This window comes from Microtus oregoni, unplaced genomic scaffold (genome assembly GCF_018167655.1).
Source record: "Microtus oregoni isolate MIOR12 unplaced genomic scaffold, Mior012 000007F_ref0000211, whole genome shotgun sequence".
NCBI classification, from domain to species: Eukaryota; Metazoa; Chordata; class Mammalia; order Rodentia; family Cricetidae; genus Microtus; species Microtus oregoni.
Window position 1 is genome coordinate 55,822,131 of NW_024543066.1, and position 27,843 is coordinate 55,849,973.

Here is a 27,843-nt window from a genome sequence, read left to right on the forward strand (position 1 = left end):
AAAGATCTATTTGACAAGAACTTTAAGGCATTGAAGAAAGAAATTGAAGAGGATACCAAAAAATGGATGGATCTCACTTGCTCTTGGATTGGGAGGATCAACATAGTAAAAATGGCAATTCTACCTAAGGCAATTTATAGATTCAATGCAATCCCCATCAAGATCCCATCAAAATTCTTCACAGATCTGGAGAGGACAATAATCAACTTTATATGGAAAAACAAAAAACCCAGGATAGCCAAAACAATCCTATACAATAAAGGATCTTCTGGAGGCATTACCATCCCTGACTTCAAACTCTATTACAGAGCTACAGTAATGAAAACAGTGTGGTACTGGCATAAAAACAGAGAAGTCGACCAATGGAATCGTATAGAAGACCCGGATTTTAACCCACAAACCTATGAACACCTCATTTTCGATAAAGGAGCTAAAAGTATACAATGGAAGAAAGAAAGCATCTTCAACAAATGGTGCTGGCACAACTGGATGTCAACCTGTAGAAGAATGAAAATAGACCCACATCTTTCACCGTGCACAAAACTCAAGTCCAAATGGATCAAAGACCTCAATATCAGCCCGAACACACTGAAAAGGATAGAAGAGAAAGTGGGAAATACCCTACAACAGATGGGCACAGGAGATCGCTTCCTATGTATAACCCCAGAAGCACAGACATTAAGGGCAACATTGAATAAATGGGACCTACTAAAACTGAGAAGCTTCTGTAAAGCAAAGGACATTGTCACTAAGACACAAAGGCAACCTACTGACTGGGAGAAGATCTTCACCAACCCCACAACAGACAAAGGTCTGATCTCCAAAATATATAGAGAACTCAAGAAACTAGACTTTAAAATGCTAATTAACCCAATTAAAAAATGGGGCACTGATCTGAACAGAGATTTCTCAACAGAAGAAGTTCAAATGGCCAAAAGACACTTAAGGTCATGCTCAACTTCCTTAGCAATCAGGGAAATGCAAATCAAAACAACTTTGAGATATCATCTTACACCTGTAAGAATGGCTAAAGTCAAAAACACCAACGATAACCTTTGCTGGAGAGGCTGAGGAGGACGGGGTACCCTCATCCATTGCTGGTGGGAATGCAATCTTGTGCAACCACTATGGAAGTCAGTGTTTCGGTTTCTCAGGAAATTTGGGATCAACCTACCCCTGGACCCAGCAATACCACTCTTGGGAATATACCCAAGAGATGCCCTATCATATGACAAAAGCATTTGTTCAACTACGTTCATAGCAGTATTATTTGTAATAGCCAGAACCTGGAAACAACCTAGATGCCCTTCAGTGGAAGAATGGATGAAGAAAGTATGGAATATCTACACATTAGAGTACTACGCTGCGGTAAAAAACAATGACTTCTCGAATTTTGCATGCAAATGGATGGAAATAGAAAACACTATCCTGAGTGAGGTATCCCAGACCCAAAAAGATGAACATGGGATGTACTCACTCATAATTGGTTTCTAGCCATAAATAAGGGTCACGGAGTCTACAATAGGTGAATCTAAAGAAGCTAAGTAAGAAGGGGAACCCAAGGAAAAACATATAGTTGTCCTCTTGGCTAAGGGAAGTAGACAAAATTGCCGGGGAGAAAATTGGGATCTTGGGGGTGGGGTGGGATGGGAGTAAGGGGCGATGGGGAGAGAAAAGTTAGAAGGGAAGGAGGTCGGGCCTTGGGAAAACAGGAGGATTGGGATAAAGGAAGGTTGGACAGGGGAGCACGGAACCACAATTCTTAGTTAAGGGAGCCACTTTAGGGTTGGCAAGAGACCTGACCCTAGAGGGGCTCCCAGGTGCCCAAGTCGAGGTCCCCAGTTAGTTCCTTGGGCAGTTGAGGATAGGGAACCTGAAATGACCCTATCCTAGAGCAATACTGACGAATATCTTGCATATCATCATAGAACCTTCATCTGGTGATGGATGGAGATAGAGACAGTGACCCACACTGGAGCACTGGACTGAGCTCCCAAGGTCCCAATGAGGAACAGAAGGAGGGAAAACATGAGCAAAGAAGTCGGGACCATGAGGGATGCATCCACCCACTGAGACAGTGGAGCTGATCTATTGAGAGCTCACTAAGACCAGCTGGACTGTGACTGAGGAAGCATGGGATAAAACTGGACCCTCTGAACATGGCGAGCAATGAGGGCTGATGAGACGCAAAGGACAATGGCACGGGGGTTTGATCCTACGTAATGTGATGGCTTTGTGGGAGCCTAGCCAATTTGGATGTTCACCTTCCTAGATATGGACGGAGGGGGGAGGTCCTAGGTCTTACCATAGGGCAGAAAACCCTGACTGCTCTTTGGACTGGAGAGGGAGGGGGAAAGGAGTGGGGGGAGGGGGAGAAGGGTGGCAGGAGGGGGCGTAGGGTGGGAGGAGGGGGAGGGAAATGGGAGGCTGGGAGGAGGTGGAAACTTGTTTTTTCTTCTCCTTTTCCAAAGAATAAAAAAAACATTAATACAATCAAAAAAAAAAAAAAAAGAAAATATGGTGGAGAAACATGGGTACTTAAAAATGTAGAGAGAGTCTTCATATAGAGAAAAAGATACCTGTCTGTCTTCTGCCATTTATTATCACCGATCTGTCCAGTGTTTAGACAAACTTCTAACTCTAATTTGTCCCCTAACATCCCTTGATCTTTTGTTGAATTTGTTGCAGCACCAGACCCATAGAGGACCCTAACCCTCCCAATGATAACTACCACAAAGTCAGTTAGCAAAACTTTTTCAGGACTATATACCACGTAAGACAAGTAGAAACTCCTTAAGGTATAGCCCCTTTATTGCTGCTTTTCTGAAGCATTTCCCACTTGCTGTCAGATTTTTTTCCTGCTTAAATGATGTCGTTTTCTGTTCTTTGGTCATGATATTCTCTAAACTAGAGGTTACAAACTTCAGCCGCCATGATAATGCAGCTTATTTCAACATTTTTCTTTTTCTTTAATTCATGATGTTTAATGTAGTCTTGATGAATTCCTTAACATTATTTCTTAGAATTTGTATTTTTCTTGTCTTCAGTAGTTGAACACATCCATCCTGTAGCTACTTGGTGATGTCTAATCCTCTCACTGGCATCTTCATTGATGTGTAAGCTTAGAAATAGATGCTTCTAACACTTGGATCCTCTCATTGGAACCTGAACTCTGAGGCAGAGTGAGGTATGAGTGTCCACCTTGAGAAGTCTATCACTGTCTCACACGGTCTGATTTTAGTCTCCTCATCAGCTGTTCCAAGCGGCTTAGCTCCAGGGAGAGGTCAGAACCTGATCTCTGATTGCCCCATTGGTAGTTAAGAATGGCTCACCTTAAGATTCTAGGGTGATGTGGCTGAGATGCCAGCTAGTTCACACTTCTTCCTCTGTGCAGGACAACACCCAGGCTCTAGGCTTACCTCCTGCACACAGGTGTGTATGAGTATCATGCTAGTTGGAAGAAGACTAGAATCAAACCTTGAGTGTCAACTCTGAAGACTTAGGCCATAAGACAATATGAATATTTTGACCAAAAACTATTGACACTCTGAAGGTTTCAGTTGTCAGATATTTTTCTTTTATGAGATTATTTTTCCATATCCTGGAATATAAGACAACACTAAAAACTCTAATCAGAACTAATTTAAATAACAATGTTCTTTTCTCTTAACCCCAGAGGATGTATCAAGAGAATTCAATGTTGTTTTGGGGATGTTTGTTCTTTACTGCCTGTTTAACAATTACACATGATGAATCAATAATCTCAAAGTATAAAATCTGTAAATCACTCAATTTTAATTAACATCTTTTAAAATAATGCTATTTGATTATTGTTAGTAGTCAAATTTTAATATATTGATGGCATGTAATAAAACTATTCAAAATTGTCTCATTATTTTAGAAAGAATTCTTCAAAAAATGATAAAACATATTATACAAATAATAATGCTTATTCTATCTCTCTCACTAACTCTGTTACCATATGCATCTATGTGCATGTGTGTGTGAGGTGTGTGAGAGAGACAGAGACAGAGAGACACACAGAGAGATATCCAACGTTGAGTGGTTCACTTCAATATTCTACTCAATCAATCTACAGTTCATAAAATCTAAAAATAAACACCGAAGCTACAAAGTAAAATTTCACCGTAGGTCAAGTTGATTCATACACATAAGCAAAACATCTCATTCATCAGATGCAAAGTGTGGTTTAGTTTTTGTAGCCATGAAAACTGTCTTAAAAATAGATCACATTTTGACAATAAAAACTCTTAACAATAATGAAAGGTTTAAAATAATTTTTGCCTTGTCAAACTAGAAATCAATAGTAACAAATAAGCCATATAGTTGAGATTCAACAATAATCTATTGAATGACCAGCATGATATAGAATAATTCAGGAAGGATATTTTAGGCTGTAAAGAGAAGTAAAAAAAAAAACAATATGAATACAACAAAGGAAATGTAGTTTCTTAGCTTTCACTTTTAATTGAAAATAATTTTCCTATAGAATATATTGTGATCAGGTTCCCTCTTCCTTCATATACTCCCAGATACTCCCCACCTTCTTATCCTTCCAAATTTATGACTTCTTCCTCTTACTCTCTTTAGAAAGGAAACAATAGACAACAAGAAAATCATAATAAATAAAATAAACAAATGGAAAAAAGATGAAGGAAAAACACTAGAAATACATATTCATGAAGAGACACCAATATTTACACAAACAGAAAACTCAAATAAACACAAAATCAGAAACCATAATTGCTGTAGGAATTCCTACAGCCAGTAGCCTTTAAGTTACCCGCTCATTTGGGTGTGGCCTCTTATACTACTTATGACCATGTAAAGCACACATCTGGCCTCTTTTCTGGCTGCAGGATTCAGTTGTTGTTCTCTGTTACAGCAGAGGATATTGATTGTGAGTCTCCCCCTGAATAAATAACCCTCTATTATTCTCAGTTCTGAGCTAGTGTGGGATTTCTTTTAAGCATCCATCTTCATCTGGCAAGTAGATTTGGACTCCATACCTACCAGGAGGATGGCCTAAAGGTCAAACCAGTTCACGGCCCAGAAAGTCTTCCAACCCTGCCCACTTGGCTTGCTTTTACCTAAGTGGCTTTTTTGTAGAACCCCCACCACAGTGGAGCTTACTGCAAGCAATGACTTGGAAATTTCCCAAGTACTTGTATGCCCCTCACCCCCACTGCTGCCCCCACTGCTTAATTCCCTGGTGTGGTTCCCTGGCACAGCTCCTTGCCATATGACGACTTGTGCAGCTTCCGGTTTGTGCTCCCTGCCCATGAGTTCTGGGTTTCTTGCTCCATGTATGAAATTGATTTAATTGCTTTTATTTGTCAAGCAAAGAATATTTCTCAGTATTTAACCAATATCAAGGTGGGCAATGAAAGGAGCTCATGACCTTCCCTGTCACCACCAGTTGCGTCCCTGCTACTCAGGACTCTGCAACCATGACACCTGCTGGACAATAAAGATTATTACACCTAAAACAATTTACTGGATCTCATAAATCAATATGGCAGACTACATTAATATTGAAATTTTAGTAACTTTTTTTTGCTAATACTATGTATTGTATTCTGCAAGGCTTATATGGTTATGGTTATTCCACAAATTGTACGTGATGCTCCAATAACTGGAGCACATACATTTTATACTGATACAAATAAATCAGGGAAGGCAAGTTACAAATCAGAAGAATTAAGTAAGGTGGAACAAAGCCCTTATAATTCTGTCCAGAAGACAAAATTATATGCTATTTTCATGGTGCTAAGGGATTTTAGAAAACCTCTTAATATAATTACTGATTTACATTATGCAGAAAGAATTGTCTTGCATATGGAAACCACTGAATTTATACCAGATGATACAGAATTGACTTCATTATTTATCCAGGTGCAATTCATAATCAGGATTAGGCTTTGTCCTATATACATAACACAGGTCCAATCCCATATGAATCTGCCAGGTTCTCTTGCACAAGGTAATGCAGAAATTGATCAATTATTAATTGGAAGTGTGTTGCAGGCCTCAGAATTTCATTTAAAAACATCATGTCAATAGCCAAGGTTTAAAGAAAGAATTTTCTATTACATGGCAACAAGCTAATAAGATTATAAAGAGATGCCCTATTTGCTCTTTCTATAACCAAACACTGCTACCTGCAGATACTAACCCAAAGGGTACTCAAAGGAATAAAATCTGGGAGATGGATGTGTTTGACTTTGCAGAATTTGGAAAATTAAAAAATGTACACCACATCATCGACACTTTTTCATGTTTTTAGTGGGCAACTGCTTTAACTCAGAAAAGACTGATTTAGTAATCACACATTTATTAGAATTTATGACCATTATGGGTATACCTGCAAATACAAAGACAGATAATGGGCCAGCATATGTCTCTAAGAAAATAAAACAGTGTTTTGCTTATTATAATATTAAGCATATTGCAGGTATATCATACAATTCTACATGTCAGGCAGTTATAGAAAGATCAAATATAACTATAAAGGATATGTTAAACAAACAGAAAGGGTTAGAAAATACTACAGAAATAGATTGCATAATGCTTTATTAACTTTGAATTTTCTTAACGCTAATGAGAAAGGGACAACAGTAGCAGAGAGACATTGGATAATAGAAAAGTCTTCTGAGTTAAATCAGCCAGTGTATTTCAATAATGTGTTGACCTCATAATGGAAGGATTATAGAGAAAAAGGAATATAATTTATGAGATCGGGTAGCATATATATATATATATAAATACATATTTACACATGTATTTATACATATATAATTTACATATATATGAATATATAAAGCTGGCTTTGGGCTTGAACACTGGCTCTGTCCTTCTCTAAATTGAAGTATGTTGTTAAAATAAAAATTCAGAGTTTCTGTCTCATGTCAGGAGCCATAATATGGGACAGAAAGAAAAAAGAAGTTAGAGAAAATTTTACTTTTCTTTTTAACTATTTTTGTTTCTATTGTACCTTTCATTGAATATATATGTCTGTATAAGTCTATATAAATAATGTTTAAGTTTTCCACAATGAATAATAAATTTTCCTGCAGTAATCTTTGAAGTTTCCAAGGATAAGATGGGGGACCCACAACAATTCCACCTGGTTGATATGATGTCATGATGCTGATAGCACTACTATAAGACCTGTTTTGGGTACAAGCTGCTCAAGATGGTTCCAACTTGGTTAGCTGAAATGGTGTACTTTTTACAACATTCTGGCCAGAACTCCAAATAGGAAAAATCAGAAAAACCCTATTGAATACTCAGAGACTATCTGCAATTATACCAGACAGTAATCTTGGAACTTAACCATCATTTTACTTTCACAGGATACCATAAAAATAACATCATGCGCATGACAGCTCTAAGTAATTCTAGAAGACGATGTCCCCTCTCCCAACAATATTTGTCCTTAGGGTAAAGGAAATCATTTAGGGGTTAATTATAATTTGTATTAAAGTTGGGGATTAGGGTGGAATTTCATATGCTCAGGGATCTTTTTAAAAATTGGGGGGAATTGGATGGGATAATAGATTAGTGTGAGCTTACACTAATAATAATAGCGAGTAATAGAGTGAATACTTGTGAGCTATTATTTATAGGCAATTTACATTGGTATAAATTCTTTATATTGATACAAACTTAAATTATGTTGAATATGATCCTATTTTCATCCACAATATTTGTATACCTAGGCAAGGTTATTTTGTCATATAGTATACATGCATGCTTCTACCTCTGTTTAAAACATTTTTGTATATTGATACGATTTAAGATATATTTATTATATTGCAATGCACATTTCTACCTCTGTATACATTGTTTACATTTTGAGGTCATTGTCCTCATTTGTTGCACAATTGTTTGTTGTTTAATATTCTAATATGAAGTCTTAGTCTTTAAGTTATATAGGTATTAAGAACTATAGATCAATAGTCATCTATGTTTGTCATACTTATAGTTAGACTAATCAGGTTCTTTAGATACATAGAGATTGTATTCTGCATAGATAGATAATCTTCACCCACATCAAAGAGCTGTAAAATATGGCATTTAAGTAACTTTGGGTTTTGTTGAAATGAGACACGATTGCTCCTGGCAGCACGAATCTATTCCTGAGAAAACATAAATTGCCTATTCTTGAGAAAATGTTAAGCACTAAAGACACTCCACTCAGAGTTTTTTTTCTTCTTGGCATGATTGGCCTTTGGACAAGGAACTGCCTGTGCCTCAAAAACTTCTGGAAATACCAAATGGCCTCTGTGCAACTGGAATTGTGGACCTGACTGAACCATGAGGAGCAACATCTGAGCCTTGGATCCATTGGCACCTGGAAGATTTATCACCAAAGACACAGCCCCAACTACACCAATCAGAGGAAAAGATGGCCAGAGAAGGTAAGAACACACTCAACACCACAAGAGCAACATGACACCAACAAAAACTAGTGGTTCTACAACAGAAAGACTTGAACACCCAAATATAGATGAAGCAGAAGAAAATGACCTAAAATCTAAATTTAGGAGAGTTTTTGAGGCCCTTAAAGAGGAAATGAAAAATTCCCTCAAAGAAATGGAGGAAAAGGTAAACAAAAACTTGGAAGAAATGAATAAATTCCTTAAAGAAAACCAAGAAGTAATCAAACAGATGAAAAAAATATTCAAAACTTAAAAACTGAATTCTGGAAATGGAAAATAATCCATTTATTATTTTCTGAGAAAAAAATCAGGAACCACAAATGCAAACATAAATAACAAAATACAAGAAATGGAAGAGAGAATCTCAAGTGCTGAAGATACAATAGAGGAAATAGACTAACTGGTGAAAAAAAAAAACATTAAATCTAACAAAAGCTTAACACAAAGTATCCAGAAAATCTGAGGCATCATAAAAAAGACCAAAACTAAGAATAATAGGGGTAGAAGATGAAGAAGAATTCCAGCTCAAAAGCACAGATAATATATTCAACAAAATCATAAAAGAAAACTTTCCCAACCTAAATAAAGATATGAATATGAAGATACAAGAAGCTTACAGAACACCAAACAGACAGGATAAAAAAAAAAGTCCCCTTGCCACATAATAATAACAACACTAAAGATACAGAATAAAGAAAGAATATTAAGAGCTGTGAAGGAAAAAAGCCAAATAACATATAAAGGCAGACCCATCAGAATTATACCTGACTACTCAGTGGGAACAATGAAAGCCAGAAGATCCTTGTCAAGTGTTATGCAGACATTAAGTGACCACGGATGCCAGCCCAGACTACTATACCCATGTCAATCACCATAGACAGACAAAACAAGATATTTCATGACAGAGCCAGGTTTAACTAATACGTAACCACAAATGCAGCACTACACAAAGTACTAGAAGGAAAACTCAAACCCAAGAAAGTTAGCTACATCCACAAACACACAGACAATAGATGATCTTCAGCAGAAAATCCCAAGCAAGGGAAAAACACACAAAATAACATCACCAACAACAAAACTAAATTAACATGTGCTAGCAATTACTGGTCATTAATACCCCATTAATAGACTCAACTCACCTATAAAAAAATATAAGTTAACAGGATATGAAAATTAAATCCATCCTTCTGCTGCATACAAGAAACACATCTCAATCTTAAAGACTGACATTGTCTCAGAGTAAAGGGTTGGGGGAAATTTTTCCAATCAAATGGACATAAGAAACAAGCTGGTGTAGCTATCCTAATATCTAAATAAACAGACTTTAAATGAAAATCAATCAAAAGAGACAAAGATGGACATTTCATATTAATCACAGGAAAATCCATCAAGAGGAAATCTCAGTACTGAACACCTATGCCCCAAATACAGGGCATTCTCATATGTAAAAGAAACACTACTGAGGCTTAACTCATACATTAAACTGCACACACTAATAGGTGGAGACTTCAACACACCACTGTCATCACTGGACAGAACTGTCAGGCAGAAAATTAACAGAGAAATAAGGGAATAAGATGTTATGACTCAAAGGGCTTTAACACACATCAATAGAACATTCCAGCAAAATGTAAAAGAATATACCTTCTTCTCAGCACCTCATGGAACCTTCTCAAAAATTAACCACGTACTAGGTAACAAAGTAAACGACAACAGATACAAAATAATTGGAATAACCCCATGTATCATATTGGATCACCATAGCTTAAAATTAGAATTCAACAGCAACACTAATTTTAGAAAATCCACAAATGCATGGAGATTAAACAATGCTCACCTTCATCATGAATAAGTCAAGGAGGAAATAAAGGAAGAAACAAAGGAATAAATTAAATACTTCCTAAAATTCAATGAAAATTACCACACAATATGCCTAATTTATTGGACACAATGGAAGCAGTGTTAAGAGGAAAGTTCATAGCACTAAATGTCTACATAAAGAAGTTGGAAAAAAAATCCCACAATAGTGAGTTTATAGAACACCTGAAAACTGTGGAACAAAAAGAAGGAGACTCACCCAGGATGTCTAGACCACAGGAAATAATCAATTGAGAACTGAAATCAACAAAATACAAACAAAGAAAACAATACAAAGAATCAATGAGACAAAGAGTTAGTTCTTTGTCTTCAAGAGCATCAACAAAATAGACAAGCCTCTATCCAAACTAACTAAAACGTAGAGAGAATATCCTAATTAACAAAATCAGAAACAAAAAGGGGGACATAACAACAGACACAGAGGAAATCCAGAGAATCATTGGGTCATATTTCAAAAACCTGTACTCTACAAAATTGGAAAACTTAGAGGAAATGGACAATTTTCTTGATAAATATCCCTGACCAAAATTAAATCAAGACCAGAGAGGCAAATTAAATAGATCTATGTGCTAAAGAAATAGAAAACAGTCATCAAAAGTCTCCTAATCAAAAAAAAAAAAAAAAAAAAAAAGCCCAGGGCCAGATGGTTTCAGTGCAGAAATCTATAAGATTTTCAAGCAAGAACTATACTCCTCAAATTGTTCTACACAATAGAAACAGAAGGAACATTGCCAAACTCCTTTTATGAAGCTACAATTATCCTGATATCCAAACCACACAAAGACATTACTAAGAAAGAGAATTGTAAACCAATCTCACTCATGAACATTGATGTAAAAATACTCAATAAAATACTGGCAAACTGAATCCAAGAACACATTAAAAAAATCATCCACCATGATCAAGGTGGCTGCATCCCAGAGATACAGGGATGATTCCTCATATGAAAATCTGTCAATGTAATTCACCCTATAAACAAACTGAAAAATAAAAACCACATGATCATCTCATTAGATGTTGAAAAAGCCTTCAACAAAATATAACATCCCTTCATGATAAAGGTCTTGGAGAGAGCAGGGATACAAGGAACATACCTAAACATAATAAAGGCAATATACAGCAATCCAGCAGCTAGCATCAAAATAAATGAGAGAAACTCAAAGTGATCCCACTGAAATCAGGAAAAATACAATGTTGTCCACTCTCTTCATACCTATTTAATATAGTAATTGAGGTTCTTGCTAGAGCAATAAAACAACAAAAGGAGATCAAGGGAATTAAAATAAGAAAAGAAGAAGCCAAACTCTCACTATTTGCTGATGATATGATAATTTACATAACTGACCCTCCAAAAATCTACCAAGGAACTTCTACAACTCATAAACACCTTTAGTAATGAAGAAGGATACAAGAATAACTAAAAAAAAAATCAATAGTCCTCCTTTACACATAAGATAAATGGACTAAGAAAAAAATCAGGTAGGCATCACCCTTCCCAATAGCCATAAATAGCTTAAGGTCTCTTGGAGTAACTCTAATGAATTTGAGGCCAGTCTGGTTTACAAGAGCTAGTTCCAGGACAGGCTTCAAAAGCTACAGAGAAACCCTGTCTTGAAAACTAAAAGGAAAAAAAAAATATTGGAAGACTTGTATGACAAGAATTTTAAATCTCGGAAGAAAGAAATTGAATAAGACACAAGAAAATTTAAAGATCTCCCATGCTCTTGTGTAGGTAGAATTAACATAGTAAAATGGCAATTTTACCAAAAGCAATCTACAGATTTAATGCAATGCCCATCGAAATCCCACCAAAATTCTTCACAGACCTCGAAAGAACAATAATGTTTTTAGCCACCACAGTCATGGAAAGTGCACTTACTCTTGGATTCCAGCTCACAGCAGTCATTGTGGCCACCATTAAAAAAAAAACCTGTGACCAACCATGATGGGGAGAATGTTGAAGAAGAGGAACATCAAAACTAGAATTGCTTTGGGATCTAGCTCCAACAATTCTGGGTACTCAACGTTAATGTCCCACAGAGTCCCCTACAGGCTGACATGTGTACTGCATCATCAATATTAGCCACCATAGAGAGCCTATCTAAATGACCATCAGTGTACAGAAAGAAAATGTGGTAGCGTGGTCATTGGAACTGTATTCATTCATAAAAATTAGTTAAATCCTTTGTAGAATAATGGATGGATTCAGCTATCAGATTAGTTAAAAGCTCATTCACAGAAAGGTAAGTCTCACACATCTTCTGTCATATAAGAATATAGACTAAAATACATGAACATATACAAAATGTTTAATATTTACTATACTTTTCTAAATTGAAATTTTCTGTCAGTTCAGTTGCACCTTCTACAACATAAAATTTAATTTTATTGAAAATGTTCACCACATATTCATTTATATACTATAATGAGGCTTTGCTGTTTATACATTGTTACATGCATACATTGAAGCATGCAAATAGCTTTAACAGTATTCAGTGTGGCATATAACTCTATAACTCTAAATATTTTGCAAAAATAACCAAATTTTTATTTAAATTAATGCATTTTATTGTGTTTAAACTCTTTGCATATATGTGCATATGAACTTGAATCTAGAGGTGGTAGGCTCAACAAGGGCATTTTGAGGGTCACTCATATGTGGAGGAGACACTGGGAAAATGATGACAAAGCCTTTTCCTACTAAGGACGGGGGCAGAGTTAGAAACTTAAAAGAAACCACAGTCCAATGAAACATCTGTTTAACACTACTGCAGTGGGTTTATTTGAAAACAAATCACAGAGGATGGAGCAGGCACAGGCAAATATTGCCAAACCATCCACTCTTGAGTGCTGAACTCCTCAGTGTCAAGATTTAAGCAGCCACCAGCAGAAGGGAAGGAGGGAGACCATTGTGGTGGTCAGCTGTGCCCAAGTTCCCACATTGTAACAACTTAGCTACAGCAGCAAAATAAAGGGATGGAAACAATGTAATTTTCTGTAGGTCTAGGTCAAACTTCACTTACAAAAGAGGAAGAAAAACACAGATGTGAAGAGAAATGACTGACTGATGTTCTCATTATCCTCAATTAATCTGATTAATCTTGTTCCTTCTAATGAATGTCTAATAGTGAACATTGACCTTCAAGTCCATGGACACTGGGTTGTTCCCAGGTTTTATAGCTCTGATGAGTGGTTACCATTTCTAAGTCCTCACATCAAGTTGCTACTAAAGAGGCCATCTTAGTTCTTATGGATGCAGTAGAATATCTGGTACAAAGTTATAGGAAACACACACATGCTTACAAAGCTCAGAGTGACACTCTCCGTTTGCAGGAAAAGATGACTAAGGCATGGAATGAGGATGATGCTGATAAATGAACAAGAATCTTGTCAGGACCGTTGTCCAGACTTTTTTATTTGTAACAAAGAGGCAAGGGGGCACTGTTTTCTAGTGAGTGGGATACAGAACCTTTCACAGATGTCAGCATCTCAGAGGGCAGCCCAAGGGGGGAAGCAGGAGGGGAGAGGGCAGCAAGACGGGACCAGTCTGCTGAGCATGGTTTCTTCCTGTGAAACTTGATGAAATCTTCTTGAGCTTAGCAACAGCCACCAGACTGTTGGCTACTGCCACAGCTGCTGCCACCACTGCTACCACAGCATCCACTGCTGCCACCGCTGCCACAGCATCCACCGCTGCCACCACTGCTACAGCATCCAGAGCTCTGGTGTCTGCGACGGAGAGATCTGCGGGGCCTGTGGTGGCTCAGGCAGCAGCCACCACCGCCAGAGCTGCAACAGCCCCCGGAGCTTGAACCACAGCAGCCCCCGGAACTGGAACCACAGCAGCCCCCGGAACCCAGACTGCAGCAGGAAGAGACAGGAGGACACTTAGGGGGACACTTAGGGGGGCACTTAGGAGGACACTTTGGTGTCTGGCACTTGGGAGGGCACTTGGGGGTGCACTTGGGAGGGGGCTGGCACTGCTGCTGGCTCTGCTGGCAGGACATCTTGGTCTGTGGGTGTTCAAGAGCTGCAAGAGAATCATACACATATCAGACACCAGACACTGTGAACACCTGAAACATTCTGGCCACCCGAATTTCACCTATGAGCCCTGAAGTAACCATACATAGCCCTTTCATTTATACCACACTCACGCTGTCACAATGGGGCAACTTGAATTCAGAACCTCAGAAGCCCATGCAAGCAAGATACTCATTGTCACCCAGTATCCAGAAGTGCTGAATGATTATCTAGTGACATTTAAAATGTCTGATGTCAGGTGGTGGCGCACGCCTTTAATCCCAGCACTCGGGAGGCAGAGGCAGGCGGATCTCTGTGAGTTCGAGACCAGCCTGGTCTACAAGAGCTAGTTCCAGGACAGGCTCCAAAACCACAGAGAAACCCTGTCTCGAAAAACCAAAAAAAAAAAAAAAAAAAAAAAAAGTCTGATGTCTTAGTCCTCCTAGATGTGCCAGTATACAGATTATTTCAGAGAAAATAATTGTAAAAGCAAAGACTAATTATTACTTGAAGGAGATTTTAGTTTAAAGTCTGTATTTTAAGACCTTATAGCTTACTAATGGTTGAGTACTCTTAGTCCCTCAAAGAAAAATATGCAAAACCACTTCAATTTGCCATGGGACTGTGAGCCCCTGTTGTGAGTACAGAGTTCAGAGTATTCCAAATCACCACCTCCACAGGTTACGGGTGACAAGGTCAATGTCATCCAGGTGGGGTCCTCTTGATCAGAGACGTGTGTGAAGAGTTTCTAGAACCAGGAATCTATTTCTTTCCCAAGCCTAAGTGAGCCTCTGTTGCCCTTTCCTGATCTAGCTGGTCTTCAGGAGTGAGGGGAAGCATTTTCTTCACAGGCTAACTCTTCCCTGAGCCTGTCCAGATGCTCAGGTTTCTGTGCTCAGCATCTCATACCAAGGGTTCCTATCCACTGAAGGTACCTTGTTCTCTCCAGAGTCAGAATGCCTCAAGTATTCCAGTGGCCATGTCCCCATTGCTTCACCCCACACTTTTCAACATGGTTCATGGTCTATGAATATGGGCTCTAGGTGTGGAGATTCCTCCCAGGCTGCTGTTTAACTCCGGTCTGGCAACCCCTCTGGAAAAGTCTCTGTTCTTGCCTCCCATGGATACTTACCAAGTTGACAGGCAGCTCACGGTCTGTGGGTATTTCAGGAGGTGAATGATGGAAGTGCCCTGTCCCTCAGCCCTTTTATTCTGATCCTGGGCTCTGTCTCAGCCTGTCAGAGAGTGTGTGGACAGGGGTGGATCTGCCTCGTGACACTACATTGTCATGTGACTGGTGATGACCAGATGATCCTAATAGCCTTCCTCCATGGGGCCAAGGCATGCTGCATCTACCTTAGGACATGGTTTAGGCATGAAGGGAGGAAGTGGATTCCTTAATCCTTAAACCTGGAATACTCACAGAGTACCTACATTGGGAACCAGTCATGTCTCTGTTTTCCTCCTTTTCTGCTGAATCTTCATGTGATATCTGCAGCTGATAGTCCTATTGATACAATAATACACTGGGTTTCTTGGATGTTAGCTTCCATCCATGTAGTTCTCAACTGTGCATATATGGGTGCGGTATAGATGCCTATATTATAAGAAGCCTGCATAATGTTGTTGCGTCTTGTTCAGCACCAAGAAATGCTGCTGTGGTTCTGAGAGTCTATCTGTCCTGCTTCATTTCCCACTTAACTACTACAGTGAAGTATTAAGGAGAATATTTGAAGAATATTATGAAAATGAATGAAATATTGAAACAGTAAAATGTGGCTCACAGAAATAGAGCATCATGGTACACAGTTACAGCAGACAGATGTTCAAATTGCTAAATACAGGGTGAGGACACTGCTCTCTAGAGACAGAAATGGAGAGATGCTCCTCAGTGCAGAATGCACACTGCTCTTGTAGAGGATCTGAGTTTAGTTCCCAGCATCTACACTGGACAGCTCACAGACCCCCGGAACTCCATCTTCAGGGCCTCTAACACTCTCTTCTCACCTACAAGGTATGAACACAGACACACACACGTACATGCACACACACACACACACACACACACACACATACACACATCATTAACAATAAAAATGTAATCTTTTAAAACAAAATATATGGAGATGTTCAATTATTGATATGTATAAAAATGCCACAAGTAAATCCAAGATTTGAAAAATATTATTCATTAATTACAGAAATGCAGTTGTTGTTACCAGAGAGACTAGGTATCCCCACTTGGTCTGTTTTTTAATTTGTTTGGTATATAAATTTATATTGGATAGTTCTTGAATTTACAAGGAATCCTGCTTTAGGAATGTGCTACTCCAGTCATTACCATTTCACAGTTTCTGGAAACTCCTTAGGAGCCAGCATATCCCTCTCGAGGAACCATTGTGCTGTTGCTGGAGAGGTCACATAGCTCATTAGTAAGAAGAAAATCAGCAAAAGAGTTTGCACGAGATAAAAGGAATCATGTTCTTCGCCTATAAGAAATAGGAAAACAGAGTTATCTTACTCCTTCCCGTGAGACAAAGCACTGGTGGACTTATCTTTGAGTGAAAGAAAGTTGGTTATTTTAAATAAAATCATTGATTAGTAGTTCACAAAAATGTGTTTCTGTGGTCATTAGCACTCTGTCTTTTCTGTATGCATCTGAATGTCATTCATATTCTACATGTCTATAGACTATATATGAACATATTACTTTGAATGTTTTTATTTTCAGTATTTAGTAAAAATAGTTGATTCATTTTATAATAATATGTTTCTAGAGAATCATTAAGATTAAGCAAATTCAAAGAGAAAAAGGTGCCAATACAAAGAAAATACAGACACAATTGACAAAAATCTCCTCTCCTTAAATGCTGGTAGGCTCTGGAAATCTCAGTCCTCGGAAATAAAATGTACCTGGGACACATGAGCATGTTGAGCACAAATAAAATGCAATCCATAAATATGAGTATTTATTAATCTATAGTTTCATATAGAGAGATACGTGCTTCTCTACCTCATATCATCTAATTATGTGTATCTATAATCTGCCTCCATGTCTGAATATCATATTCTCTTTTCAAATAATGTAGTATTTGTACATACTCAAAGTTCTAACTCAAAATGCAGCCCCGAAAGCCCTTTGATCTTCCATTTGCTGTGTTGCAGCATCAGACGCATAGAAGACCCTAACCCTCACCATGGTAACTACCACAAAGTCGGCAGCTAAGACTTGTTCAGGACTGTGTACCAGTGAACACAAGGAGAATCTTACGATGTGGAGCCCTTAGTGTTACTTTATCTGAAGCTTTCCCACCTGCTCTCCAATTTGTTTGTAAGTGAATGATATCATTTTTGTTCTTTGATTATGATTTTCTCTAAATTATATTCCCCAAACTTTAGCTGCTGTGATAATGCAGCTTAGTTACACATTTTTATTTTTATCCATGATGTTTAATGTAGTCATGATGAAATCCTTAACAACCTTTCTTAGAGTTTTTGTTTTTGTTATCTTCAGTAGTTTAACACAATCATTCTGTAGCTACTTGGTAATGTTTAATCCTCTTCCTGACATCTTCATTCGTATGTAAGTTAAGAAATAGATACTCCTCAACTTGGTTCATCCCATTGGAACCTGAAGTCTGAGGTAGAATTGAGGTCCGAGTGTCTATATGACCTTGAGAAACCTTTCCCTGTCTCACGTGGTTTGAGTTTAGTCTCCTCCTCAGTTGTTCCAGGAGGCTTAGCAATTGGGAGAGGTCAGGACATGATCCCTGATTTCCCAATAGTTTCCACATAGCTCACCTGAGGATTCTAGGGTTATGTGGCTGACATGCCAGCTACTCCACACCCAGGTCCTCTACTCACCTCCTGTGCATAGGTATGTGTGTGTGAGTATAATGCTAGCTGGAACAGTAACATCAACCTTGAATATGACCTCTGGAGACTGAGTCAACTGCCTCAAGACAATGTGCATATCATGTCTAGCAAACTGTTGGCATCCAGAGGGCAAGGAATACCAGCTGTTTCTGCTTTGTAAAGGCACTTTCCCAATCTTCTAGAACATAAAAAAAAAAACACTAAGAGCTCTAGATGGAATCCAAATGAAAATGATATTTCTCTGCACTTCATAGGGAGAATTGAGAAAATACAACATTGTTTTAGAGGCATCTTTTTCCTGACATTTCATTTTGTTAATTAATAATAATTCTTTTTATGCAATATATTCCTAACATGGTCCCTCCTCTTCACCTATTTGTAGATACTCCCTACCTCTTCACCATTCTAATTCTATCCGTTCTTACTCATAACCTTTAAAATCAAACAGGCAACATAAAAAATAAAAAGAAAGAACCAGTAAATCAAAATAAATAAAATGAAACAGGAGAAAAGAGAAAGGAAAAACACTGGAAACATGCTTACACAGAGATAGCTGTGAATACACACACATGACCCATAAAATAGAAAAACACAAAGCATAATATATAAGCCAAGTGTCATTAAGGTGAACAATGTCCAAAGAATTAAGATAAAATAACATAAATCTCCAACAATACCTCTCAAATATTTTTGTGCTCTTTACCTACTACTAGGCCCGCAGCTGCCCTTGCATGTGGTTTGTATGTCAAATGGGACTTCATTGGGGGAAAAAATTTTTCCTTTGTTATGAGTTGTTACGTGGAGATAGCTTCTGGGAAATGAATGGGGGCTTCTGTCTCCTCGGTCCAAAGAAGCCCCAAACAGCAGTGCTGGTGTCAAAGTCCTACACAGAAGCCCTCTGACAAGGTAACAGAAACCTTAGAGTTAGGTAAATGGAAGGCTAGTTTCAGCATCTCTCAGGATCATCATAGGGGAGATTTCTGTTTATCAGAAACGAATCTCTTAACCTGCCCTCCAAGATAAACTACCTAAGGCAAAGGTATCTAGTTCCTGGCCAATCCAAACAGCCTGTATAGGCACAAGGGCCTAACTCTGCCAACTGTCATATTAAATCCATGTGATTTTCCACCATTTTCTTTCTCTCTAGTTGCTCCCTGGGAGACAGCCCTGGCACTTTAATCCTCACTAAGCCTTTCTCTAACCACTAAGTGGTCCTCTTAGTGATTTCCCTGAAGCTTTCCTTGCAGTGTCTACGTCCCTTCTCTATGCTGAAAACCATCTCTCTTGACCCTGTACAGGCCTTGTGTCTATTACCACAGTGTCTGTGAATTCACATGAGCTTCAGTGCTGTTGAGTCTGGAGGGGATTGTTTCTTTTGTGTCTTCTGTCTCCACTGGCTCATGGACTCTTTCCATGACCTCTTCAGCATAGCTCCCTGAACCCTGGAGGAAGGGTTTGATAAAAACATGATGCCATTGAGGACTCTCAGTGACTTGTCCTGTATGGGTCTCTGCATGATGAACTTTCTCCAATGCTGGGTAACTGAGACACTGATCTATGGAGACTCAAGAATGTCTTTGGGGGTCATTTAGTTGCAGTGTTCCTTTAGTAATACAGTAGCATTTGATTCTCTCTAGTTCCATGGCCTGTTTAGTCTCAGGCCCATGGCCAACAAAGCAGGGTCATGCATCGGATCTATCTCATGGACTAGGCCTTAAATTCAGTGAAATAGCCGTTGGATATTTCCACAACCTTTGTGCTACTACTATTCTGCCAGCATATTTTACAAGCAGATCACCCTGGCAGATTAGAGGATACAACACTGGATGGTGTTTATCTTTTCCTCTGTACCTTGCAGATTACATTCCAGTACCATGAACACTATTCAGGAGCCGTGAAGGCTCCAGTTAGGCACCAGCATGATTTCTCCATGTTCGATGAGATATGAAGGTATTGTCTTTGGCAACAGAGCTTTGTCATCAGTTTGTAGACAACAAGCAACAGATAATCTTAGCAAACAACTGCATTGCTTAGGAATTCCACAGGGCTTGTAATGCAAATAAATCACTTATGTTGAATCCATTTCTGTCACTGTTAGCTCAAGATGTCCTGTTGTGGCTTTGTCTTCTCCATTATTGGGTGATTCCACTTAGATTTCTTTTATATATATGAGAAGCTTCTACGCAATTACTTTTCTATATGCCCCCTCTACGACAATTATGGTCACTGTCCCCCTCCCTATATCCTATTCCATATCCACACATGTTCATAGACAGAATTAATATTGTAAAAATCGTCATTTTAACAAAAGCTTTTAACAGAGTCACGGCAATCTCAATCATTTCAATGGAAAAGAGGGTTTTTTAAAAAAAATAAATAAATAAAAATTGTATCCTAGAATTTATAGGGAACCACAAAAGACCCCATACAGTCAAAATATTCATTGCTGAGTAGCTTACCCTTCGAGATCTTCAGACAACAGACTCATAGTAATAAGGAGACACTGAAATGGCACAACAACAGAAACACAGAACAATAGAGTAAAACAGAGAATTCTGTTGCCCAAGGATGGGGACAGACCACCAACGTCTAATAAACCAGAAGCAAACTTTATTCCAGAAACCAGAATCCAGGAATAAAATTTTAAAAATCTCCATGGGACACAAAAAGCTTATCAGCTTTTTGAAACCACAGCCAGAGCCAGAGATGGTGTTTGTAAGACTGTGGCAAAGACCAGTTTCTGAACCCATCTTTTTTTTGGGGGGGGGGGCTCTCTCACTCGCTCTTTATTGTTCTTTTTTTAAATTTTATTTGTTTATTAAGGATTTCTGCCTCCTCCCCGCCACCGCCTCCCATTTTCCTCCCCCTCCCCCGACTAAGTCCCCCTCCCTCATCAGCTCGAAGAGCAATCAGGGTTCCCTGACCTGTGGGAAGTCCAAGGACTGCCCACCTCCATCCAGGTTTAGTAAGGTGAGCATCCAAACTGCCTAGGCTCCCACAAAGCCAGTACATGCAGTAGGATCAAAAACCCATTGCCATTGTTCTTGAGTTCTCAGTAGTCCTCATTGTCTGCTATGTTCAGCAAGTCCAGTTTTATCCCATGCTTTTTCAGACCCAGGCCAGCTGGCCTTGGTGAGTTCCCGATAGAACATCCCCATTGTCTCAGTGTGTGGATGCACCCCTCGCGGTCCTGAGTTCCTTGCTTGTGCTCCCTCTCCTTCTGGACCTGATTTGGACCTTGAGATTTCTGTCAGGTGCTCCAATGTGGGTCTCTGTCTCTGTCTCCTTTCATCACCTGATGAAGGTTAATATTCAGGAGGATGCCTATATGTTTGTCTTTGGATTCACCTTCTTATTTAGCTTCTCTAGGATCGCGAATTATAAGCTCAATGTCCTTTATTTATGGCTAGAAACCAAATATGAGTGAGTATATCCCATGTTCCTCTTTTTGGGTCTGGCTTACCTCACTCAGGATAGTGTTTTCTATTTCCATCCATTTGTATGCAAAATTCAAGAAGTCCTTGTATTTTACTGCTGAGTAATACTCTAATATGTATATATTCCATACTTTCTTCATCCATTCTTCCATTGAAGGGCATCTAGGTTGTTTCCAGGTTCTGGCTATTACAAACAATGCTTCTATGAGCATATACTTTTGTTGTATGATAGGGCTTCTCTTGGGTATATTCCCAAGAGTGGTATTGCTGGGTCCAGGGGTAGGTTGATCCCTAATTTCCTGAGAAACCATCACACTGCTTTCCAGAGTGGTTGCACAAGTTTGCATTCCCACCAGCAATGGATGAGTGTATTCCTTTCTCCACAACCTCTCCAGCAAAGGCTATCATTGGTGTTTTTTATTTTAGCCATTCTGACAGGTGTAAGATGGTATCTTAAAGTTGTCTTGATTTGCATTTCCCTGATCGATAAGGAAGTTGAGCATGACCTTAAGTGTCCTTTGGCCATTTGAAGTTCTTCTGTTGAGAATTCTCTGTTCAGCTCAGTGCCCCATTTTATAATTGGGTTGATTAGCCTTTTACGGTCTAGTTTCTTGAGTTCTTTATAAATTGAACCCATCTTTTTATAGTCGGGGCACCAAGCATTAGGTCTGAACAAAGGAATTTTTACAATCTCAAGGGAAAACTCAAATACAGATTGTTCTATTTTACAATCTCGTTAACAGAGTTTTTCAGTTGAACTAGTAATCTATTGTCTTCCTTCGTACTTCCAGGCAGTGTTTACTAAGCCCTGTGGTCTCCCCTTTGATGCTGCCAGTTTCATATAACAGGGATAATGTGTAACCCAGAGGTCATTTATCTATTTCCTAAAAGTTGACTCAGCTCATATCCATGGGCTAGCTCTCAGTTTGCAGAGAGATGCTTTGGCCTTATAAATAGAGTTATTGATTGTAAAGCAAAATATCACACTGTTAATAGTTATTCTTCAAGCAACTGAGAAAGCTGCTGACAGTCTGTTTTCATTCTCCTAGGCTTACAACTTTATATTTCTTTATTTCTACATTCTCATTTGTGGAATCTACATTTTTATATTCTTATTCCAGGACCCTTCAAATTCAAACACAAGTACACATAACTTCAGTATTTAACACAGATGCTAAAGACATAAACGGGAGAAAAGAAAAGATCTTCAACAAAAAGAAATCTAGACCTATATATATCACCTTGCATAAAAATGAACTCTAAATAAAAGTTCTAAATTTCAAACACGAAACACTGAAAGAAATGAAGAAAACAGGTACAGTATCAAACACGATAAAGGTGTAGAAAAAGACTTACTGAATAAGACTCGATTGGCCCAATAATTATGGCCAAGAAATGACAACTGGGATTTCACAAACCTGAAGGGGAAGCCCATAGGATAGCAAAGAATCTTTGCATGCTATACATCTTACAGAGCATAACTATCCAAAATAAATAAACAACTCACATAAAAAATGAAAATTAATATGACCAATTTGAAAATGGGCTTTAGGCATAAACAGAAAGTTCTCAAAAAGACAAAAGAAAATGAAAAGAACTTTTAAAAAGAGATAAATAAAACACTTGATAAGAAATATCTCAAAAAAATGTTCATCCTTCCTACCAGTTGGTGAGATGTATTGAAAACAATGTGGAGATTTTTTTCTTACTACAATCAGAGACAAAGGTCAGAAAACAATACACAACAAACCACAGTCAGAGGCAGGAGAAGGAACAAAGAACTCTCGTTCATTGTTGGTGTGTTTACAAACTGGTACAACCACTACAGAAATATTTACAGAGAATCCTCAAAGTGCTGAAGTAAAGAACCACATAGCCGCCTCTGCATATGCCTAAGGACACCCACTTGTTCTTCACAGATTCTTTTCAGGCTGTGTTCATTGCTCATCTACTCACAGTAGCTAAGGAATGGAAACAACTTAAATTTCCCTGAACCAAGGAATAGATACAAAAATGTTTTGCATGTACACTATAGAATGCTGTTCTTTACAGGCTAAAGGATGGAAGTAGATTATATTGATTGAAAAAAGCCAGACCCAGAAAGACAGATATCACATGCTCTCCCTTGTCTGAGACTCCTACTTCCAAATGTTCAGATGTGAGTACATACCCTGGACACATCAGGAAAGTAAAAGGACACATTGCAGGACTTGGTGTTGGGGGAGCTATAGAGACCGGAATAGTGGAATACAAATTAAAATGTTATACAGTGTTACAGCTGTATAGCTTTTTGTTTGGTTTTTACTCTTATTTCTCTGCTCTTTGCTCTGTGGGTGTCCACTACCCAACTCCCAAATAATCATACACAGAGGCTTATTCTTTCTTCTTTATGCCTATCCTTAGCTTGGCTTGTTTCTAGCTAGATTTTCTTAACTTAAATTTTCCTGTCTACCTTTTGCCTCTGGGCTCTCACCTTTCTCTGTTTCTGTAAATCTTTTCTCTCCTTCTGATTCCTTGTTTGTCTGACAGTGTGGCTGTCCCTTCTTTTCTCACCTCTTCTTTTCTTGCTCCTGCTTCTTCTCTTCCCAGATGGCTCCTCCTATTTATTCTCTCTGCCTGATAGCCCTGGATAACCTTTTTCATGACTACCTATTGACCATTCAAGTTCTTTATTTTACCAATCAGGCATTTTACAGAGAAAAAGTAATACAGCTTCACAGAGTTATACAAATGTAACATGAAAAAGAATGCAGCACATCTTTGCATCATTAAAACAAAGCTCCACAGCATAAAAAAAATGTAGCACACTTACAATAATTCTCTACAACACATTTTCAGGGGAATGTAGAAAAGTTGGGGGCCTTAGTGGGGGAGGAGGAGAGCTGTAACTACAGAAGATGGAAAGAATGACAAAATATCAGTAAGGATGTCTGAAAAACTCATAAGAATTATAGTATTGGCTATTTACTTCAACAAGTTATAATGCATGTAAGTTTGTGTCTAAAATTACATATACAGTTTAAATGACATTTTCTCACCTGTGCTGAAAATGTTCCCTTCAACAGCCAAGGAGCATCTAAAAACTACCCAATGTCCTTCATGAGAATCCCTGTTTTCAGTAGTCAATAGGGAAAGGCCAAGGAACTCCCAAAACATGCAGGATATTGCATTGAGCTTGCTTTCCCCACACAGGTGAACAGGAAGTTTCTATTGCTGATGACACCAAGCATTTCAGACCTGGTGCCTTAGGACACAGAGCTGGAATAGAGTTGGATGTCTCCTCACCGAGGACTAGGTTTCATGATACCTGAAGGCTCCCTGCAAGCTTCCAAATGATGGGACAAACCAATAGTCCTACCCAGCTATGGTTCCTATGACGCACAGCAATGAGCTGCATTGACACAATAACTCCAAGGATACAGTTGTGCCATGCACACCTTGGGATTATCTATCAGCTCTCTAATTAGACTGGAGATCCCCTCAAAAGAAGAGAATTATGCAACGTACTGAACCCTACGCAAATACCAAGGGCTAATTAATCATGAAGCCTGGAGAAATACTTACTGTAATCACTTCATTGAATCAAGATAATCCCCAATTTTACTCTAAGTATTTATTTGTCCTTATGACCACAGAAGAGTGTAGTCCTCAGATACTATTAAGGAAAATTTGCTCAAATAAGAAATTGTTAGAGAAAACCACAGCCAATCAAAATGCATATTGTAAGAACCATTCCCAACTGATACATCTGCATAACAACTCTGGTACAAAAGGATCAGGTGTCACTATGCAATAGTGGGTGAAAAAAATGTAATATTTAGAAGAACAGGGGGTTTGCTGTGATTGTGTCTCCTAGCAACGTCATAGGCTGTACCCACAAATTCTCATTAACATAGCTACCTAACTGTGAGCTAAGAAAGGACAACAACAATAAACATTACAAGTAAACAGAGGAAAGTCCATGAGACCTCAGCCCTACAAAAAGAAGTACAGGCAGCTAAGGAATGCTGAGAATGGGAGATACAGTCTTCCCTAGGGAAGAGCACACCAATAAGTTATTCAATTCCAAAGAGTCAGCCATTGTGGGTAACCCTTCTGTACACTGTCAATATATGTTTCTCTCATTGGTTGATAATAAAAACTGCTTTGGCCTACAGCTATCATAATATAGCTAGATGGGAAATCCAAACTGAACACAAGGAGAAAGGTCAGAGGTTAGAGACACTCACAGTGGATGAAGAAGCAAGATGCCAGCAGATAAGTAAAGGTCATGACCATGTGGCAATACGAAGATTAATAGAAATGGGTTAATTTAAATGTAAGAGCTAGTTAGTAACAAGTCTGAACTATAGGTCAAACATTCTGTAATTAATTTTAAATGTCTGAGTGATTATTTAGAAGTGTCTAAGGGATGGGGAGAGTAACCGCATTTTACATATGGCTTTCCAACAAGGCACACATATATCCACATAAAGAATGAGAAAGATTTTTAAAAAGGGCTTCTAGACACACAAAAATGGAGTCAGACAGGATTTCTTGGTAACTACATTTTTTTCAGATGGACTCTGTTTGCTGACAGTGACCAATGGCACAGCTCCTTTAAGAGATGGCTTCCAGGTTCCTGCCAGCACGAGGGCTCCTTTGTGAGGTCCTGCTAAGGAACACATGATTAGTGACTGTGGGCTGTCCTCTGCTTGGAGTCAATTAATCCCACTGTTTCCAAGAGTTTGAGTGATGAGTGCGACCCTCCCTGGTACCTCCTCCATGAGATTAGATACACAGAACACCAAGGGGGAGGAGTCAACCACCAGGAGTTAGTACCATTTACTATCTGAGCAGTACAGATAGCGAACATAGCAGCTTCAAGATCAACCTCAAGCAATCAAAAAACAACACAGATGCACATTAAAAACAGATTAAGACTAATAGACTTTTAAATGGGTCACGGTGTGTTTTAACATTGAGATGGAACCAAGAGGATGCTGAGAAATGAACAAGAGTCTTGTCAGGACTGTCGCAAAGGCTTTTTTTATTTGTAACAAAGAGGGAAAGAAGCACAGTCATCTGGTGAGTGGAATACAGAACTTTTCACAGATGTCAGCATCTCAGAGCACAGCCCAAAGAGAAAAACCAGAGGAAAGGGAAGCAGACCTGGACCAGTCTGCTGAGCATGGCTTCCTCCTACGACATTTGATGAAGTCTTCTTCAGATTAGCAACAACCACCAGACTGCTGGCTACTGCCACAGCTGCCACCACTGCTACAGCATCCACTGCCGCCACCACTGCTACCACAGCATCCACTGCTGCCACCACTGCTACAGCATCCAGAGCTCTGGTGTCTGCGACGGAGAGATCTGCGGGGCCTGTGGTGGCTCAGGCAGCAGCCACCACCGCCAGAGCTGCAGCAGCCCCCGGAGCTGGAACCACAGCAGCCCCCGGAACTGGAACCACAGCAGCCCCCAGAACCCAGACTGCAGCAGGAAGAGACAGGAGGGCACTTAGGAGGACACTTTGGGGGACACTTTGGGGTCTGGCACTTGGGAGGGCACTTGGGGGCACACTTAGGAGGGGGTTGGCACTGCTGCTGGCTCTGCTGGCAGGACATCTCGGCTTGTGGGTGTTCAGGAGCTGCAAGAGAATCACACACATATCAGACACCAGACACTGTGAACACCTTGCTTCTCCTGGCCCCCAGAAGTGTCACTGGTAGTCATAGAACACCATCTATACTCCCATAATTCTACTATACTATAGCTATCACATCATGTGCATCAGGACTCTAAAACCGCAGAACACATGCAACTGAGATACGCATTGTCACCTGAAACCAGAAGTATTGAATGATACCTAGTGACATTGGAAAATGTGTACTGCTCTTAGTCTCATGGATATGTCAGTATACAAATTATTTCAGAAAAAAGTAATTGTAAGAGCAAAGAGAAATCATTACTTGAAGGTGATTTTAGTTTAAAGTCAGAATTTCAAGACCTTCTAGATTACTGAAGGAGAATAACATTCAGGTCCAAAAGCACAAATATTTAATAAGCCCTTTCAGAGCTGCCATGGCACTACGAGTCCCTGTTGTGAGTTCAGACTTCTTAGGTATCCAAATAACCGTCTGCTCTGGCTAAGGGTGGCAAAGTGTCATCCTGGTGGTGCCCTA

At 39.0% G+C, this 27,843-nt stretch overlaps 1 protein-coding gene across 1 annotated transcript; it reads right to left on the bottom strand.

Annotated features, from left to right (window-relative positions):
* Positions 1–26,889: 26,889 nt before the first annotated feature.
* On the bottom strand, positions 26,890–27,285 carry LOC121450345 (late cornified envelope protein 1C-like). The gene has a single exon (XM_041655164.1). It carries the CDS (start codon positions 27,283–27,285, stop codon positions 26,890–26,892), a length of 396 nt encoding a protein of 131 aa, XP_041511098.1.
* Positions 27,286–27,843: the final 558 nt, after the last annotated feature.